This window comes from Palaemon carinicauda, chromosome 13 (assembly GCF_036898095.1).
Source record: "Palaemon carinicauda isolate YSFRI2023 chromosome 13, ASM3689809v2, whole genome shotgun sequence".
NCBI classification, from domain to species: Eukaryota; Metazoa; Arthropoda; class Malacostraca; order Decapoda; family Palaemonidae; genus Palaemon; species Palaemon carinicauda.
In genome coordinates, this window is record NC_090737.1 from 126,165,288 (window position 1) to 126,169,442 (window position 4,155).

The 4,155-nt window shown below is 46.4% G+C and overlaps 1 protein-coding gene across 1 annotated transcript; it reads right to left on the minus strand.

Moving 5' to 3' along the window:
* Positions 1-2,493: 2,493 nt before the first annotated feature.
* On the minus strand, positions 2,494-3,857 carry LOC137652061 (uncharacterized). Its single transcript, XM_068385267.1, has one exon. It carries the CDS (start codon positions 3,690-3,692, stop codon positions 2,970-2,972), a length of 723 nt encoding a protein of 240 aa, XP_068241368.1. The 5' UTR covers positions 3,693-3,857; the 3' UTR covers positions 2,494-2,969.
* Positions 3,858-4,155: the final 298 nt, after the last annotated feature.

Sequence of the window (4,155 nt, forward strand, 5' to 3'; positions counted from 1 at the left end):
GTAGTTCACAATACGTGGAGCTTGATGACTTTGGGAGGCGACGGCCTGTCCAGCCCTCTGGCGGGGGTTCCAAAGTGGGGGAGAAAACAGCACATCCAGCACTGCCATCCTGCTGTAGGGAGCCGTCTGTGTAGAGGTGATGGGCTACACTGAGGGACGAGGATAGTCTGTCGATGGTCTCCAATGCACGTTGTTGTTGAAGTTGAGGCAAGTCAGTCTTAGAGACTGGAGTGTAAGAGATTTCTGGCACAGGAGTCTGCCAGGGTGCAAGGCCATGATCCACATTCTCTGCCACGATGTTGATGTCAAGCCCCCGAATGCTTGAACAGACAGTACTAACTAGTGTACGTCCCCCCTGGCGTAGTTGTGGACGAGGTGCATCTAGATCGAGAGAAGTTCTGATGATGTTTGAATAGTGAGGAGACAGGTGAGGGTTATACAGGCATTTGATACTGAAGTAGGTGACATTGGAGTATATTCTCTCAACGAGTGGAGGGAGACGGAGTTCGTGTTGCATGTTTACAATTCTAGTGGATGCTGGACAACCTAGAATGAGTCTCATTGCTTGGTTCTGGAATTTTTCAAGCGGCTGTAGAGTTGATCTAGAGAGTTGACATAGTGCAGGGGAAAGATAATCTATCACTGAGCGTAAGAAAGCAATATATATGGTTCTGGCAACTGGGATAGATACTCCTGCAGAATAATTAGTAAGCCACTTGAGAGGAGTCAGGCGTCGCTGTAACCGGGCCAGCAGATCTTGAACAATGGGATGTACTCTCTGTCTCGCTGGAATGGATGGTGTAATTCGCACTGGCGCTCCCAAGTAAATATATTGTGTGCATAAAGGTACAACATTGTTCCCCACAGTAAATTCTGGTAGATTCCTTGCTGGCCTTGGGGAGAAGATTCTACTTTTTCCTGGGGAGATGATAAGACCACAGGAGGATGCTGATTCGTAGAAGGAAGAAAGGAAGCGTTGCAAGTGATCCAGAGAGGTTGAATGAATGCAAATATCGTCTGCGTAGCAAGTGATGGTTGCGTTATCAGTATCAGGAAGTAAGGAAAGAAGGCGATGTAGGAGGATATTAAATAAAAATGGACTAAGTACTCCCCCTTGTGGAGTACCAAGTTCAAGTTCCTTTGCAGTGCTCAATGCTCCCTTAAACAGCACACGAGAGACTCTATTTCGAAGATATCCACGTATCCACCTCAAAAGGTTTCCCTTGATTCCAAAATCAATAAGCTGGTCTAAAATAATGTCTCTATTTGCGACGTCAAATGTACCTTTCAAATCAATGAAGGCTACAACACTGGTTGGGGAGAGACGAGTGTAGAGCTCCATGAGACAATGATGTGTTCCTCTTTGGGGTAGGAAGCCGTATATTCTAGACGAAAGCTTATCTTGCAGCCGGAACATAAGGCGTGAGAGGAGAATACGTTCAAATACTTTGCAGAAACAGGAGGTGAGGGAGATAGGACGAAATTTGTCAGTGCTAGGCTTGGGAACGGGTACAATTGTACTATGAGTCCATGCTAGGGGCACATATCCCAAGCAGAGGCAGAGGTTGTAGAGCCGGAGGAGAGGGTTGCCAGGTATTTTAATGAGTGTGCAAAGGACTGCATAGGTGATGCCATCATCACCAGGAGCTGACTTCTTAGTCCTTGCTAAGGCACGTCGTAGCTCTTCCTTAGTTATGGGTACATCATCCTCTTCATCACTGCTCAGTAAGGCGGAACTGAGACGTAAGGCACGATGGTTTTTTTGTGAAGAGAGAGAGTCTTGTATATGAGCTGGAAGGTTGATGGTTCGTGACTGTGCTGACCACTCATCAATAAGGTCCTGTGCATACTGAGCAGGGCTGTGGTGGAGGACACTTGGGGGTTTCTTCTTCACAATCCTGTTGATGAGGTGCCACATGGAACCAATGCTTGTTTGATGGTTGATGCTGTCTGTTAATTTGTGCCAGGAATCTGTTTGTACACATTGCTGTAGAGCAACTAGATCATCTCTCGATAGTTGATACTGGTGCAGAGTCTCAGGATTTGGTTGTCTCATAAAGGCAAGGCCATCATCCATCGCCTTCTTTTCTGCCTGAGAAATTCGATTATCCAGTGTCATAGCACTAACACGATGCCTGTTATGAGGCTTTCTGATATATTGTGTGTGGAAAGCATGTGTGGTACTAACAAGTAAGGAGTAAAGTTTCTCCGGACAGTGGAGGTCAAATGTAGGTCGAAGGTTAGTCATATATGAAATGTACGTAGGCTGGTACTTAGGCGGAATTGTGATGCAAGTGCGATTGTGTATTGGAGTAGGTGTAGCGGGAAGGGAATATTGGATGCTAAGACCAATGTGATCAGAGAAGAGCGTAGGAACCGTTACACAATTGACTAGGGAAGGTACGAGTCCACAGGTCAAGATGTGATCCAAAGTACCACCTCGTGCATGCGTAGAACCACCAGTGTCCCAACGGGTCAGTTGATTTCGACGAATATATCCTAGAAGTAGGTTCCCGTTGCGGTTCACAGTGCCAGCAAGATCTCCCAAGTCTGGATGACGAGCATTAAAATCTCCCATGTAAACCATACCACGAAGGGTTGGGGCTGGAAGCTTGGCTGTATTTATCCTACCTGGTGCTGCATATACATTGCACAGTCGTATGGTGCCTCCGCCAACAGTAATCTCAAATAACTGGAATGTTGTATCTTCATCCTCAGAGTTTGGGAGAAGTCTATGCTGAATTGAAGTGCGTATATAGGTGATGAGACCATGTCTTACTAAATGGACGTAGGACACATAGCCAGTGAGCGAGGGAGCTTTTTCCCTTGGCTGAGCATTACCAACAAAAGCTTCCTGAATTAGAATAACATCTGGGTGGTGACTATGTACAATTCCCTTAAGTGCAGAAAGTTTTGCCCAGTTTGTAATACCACAGGCATTCCACGAGATGATATTAAGCTTCACTTGGTTATCGAACATGTCCCTTGGAAGAACGGCGACTAGATGAAGAGGCAGTGGTGACACGGGTATGCATTGGTGGTGTATCCCGTGGCAAAGGTCCTGTATGGGGATTAGTAACACTCTCAAGATGTGTAGCAAGTGAGTCAAGTTTCTCAGTTAGTGTAGTAACTGATGTGATAACAACCTGCTGAGCTTCAACAAGAGATTGTAGTGTGTTATCATTAGTAGCAAATTTAGAAGTTAGATTGTCAAAGGAGGTTACGAGACTGTCAATGCGAGTATCCATGCTCTCTAAACGAGATTCAATGGCTTCAAAACGTGATGTAAGGGAGTCACATCGAGACTTGAGGACATCTACAGCATTACGAAGTGTAGTCACTTGTGAGGAGGCAGTAACAGTGGGTTTGATTGATGGCACTGGAAGCTGTTGTGCAATAAGCTGGTTCGATGCAGAGCCTGAACGCCTGGTACAACCATGCCACACATTGACTCCAGGCTCATTACATCTCGGGCATTTCCAATGCGAGGAGTCCGGTGTAGGTAGAGGTAATGGGGTTGATGTTGATGCTGAAGAACTGTCAACCACTGTGGGTGGTACAGGGGGCCGATGAGGGCAGGTCCGACTGTCATGCTCAGCAGCACAAAATGCACACTTTTCAGGGGCAGCACAGTATCGTGAGATGTGACCGATACCCCAGCATTTGAAACACCATGGCTTTTCGTCTGGCATTCTGCGTAATTCACATGATGGTAGACAAGGGAGGAAGGAGAAGTTAACAAAAGGCGGGGGTGGATCTGGGTGGCTCCAAGTAATGACAATACGATTGATGGACTTCCCATCCTGTAGGAAACGACGTACAGTGTGCACCCCTGTCAGTTCCTTAGCTAATGAAGGGTCTACATCCACAGGATATCGAGTGATGAGATATGTAGGGAACTTACGGGGTCTGTCTACAGCATCCTGAACATCTAACACAAGTGACAGAACCTCACCACCCTTGACCCTATTTATGATATCCAGGCGATGCCTCGAAATGTATACAAATCGAGAAGTGACCGCAGACATTTTAACTTCAGCCAATTCCCGATCGAGGCTGAACATCTTGGTAACCTCTGATAGCCAGCGAAGCTTCACATTAACCCCCGGATTTTCTCTGAATAGGAGCTTTATGTATTCAGAACGTGGAGCAAAG

Excerpts from the sequence above, each read along its gene's own strand:
- LOC137652061 (XM_068385267.1), bottom strand. The coding sequence starts at position 3,692 with ATGCCAGACGAAAAGCCATGGTGTTTCAAATGCTGGGGTATCGGTCAC.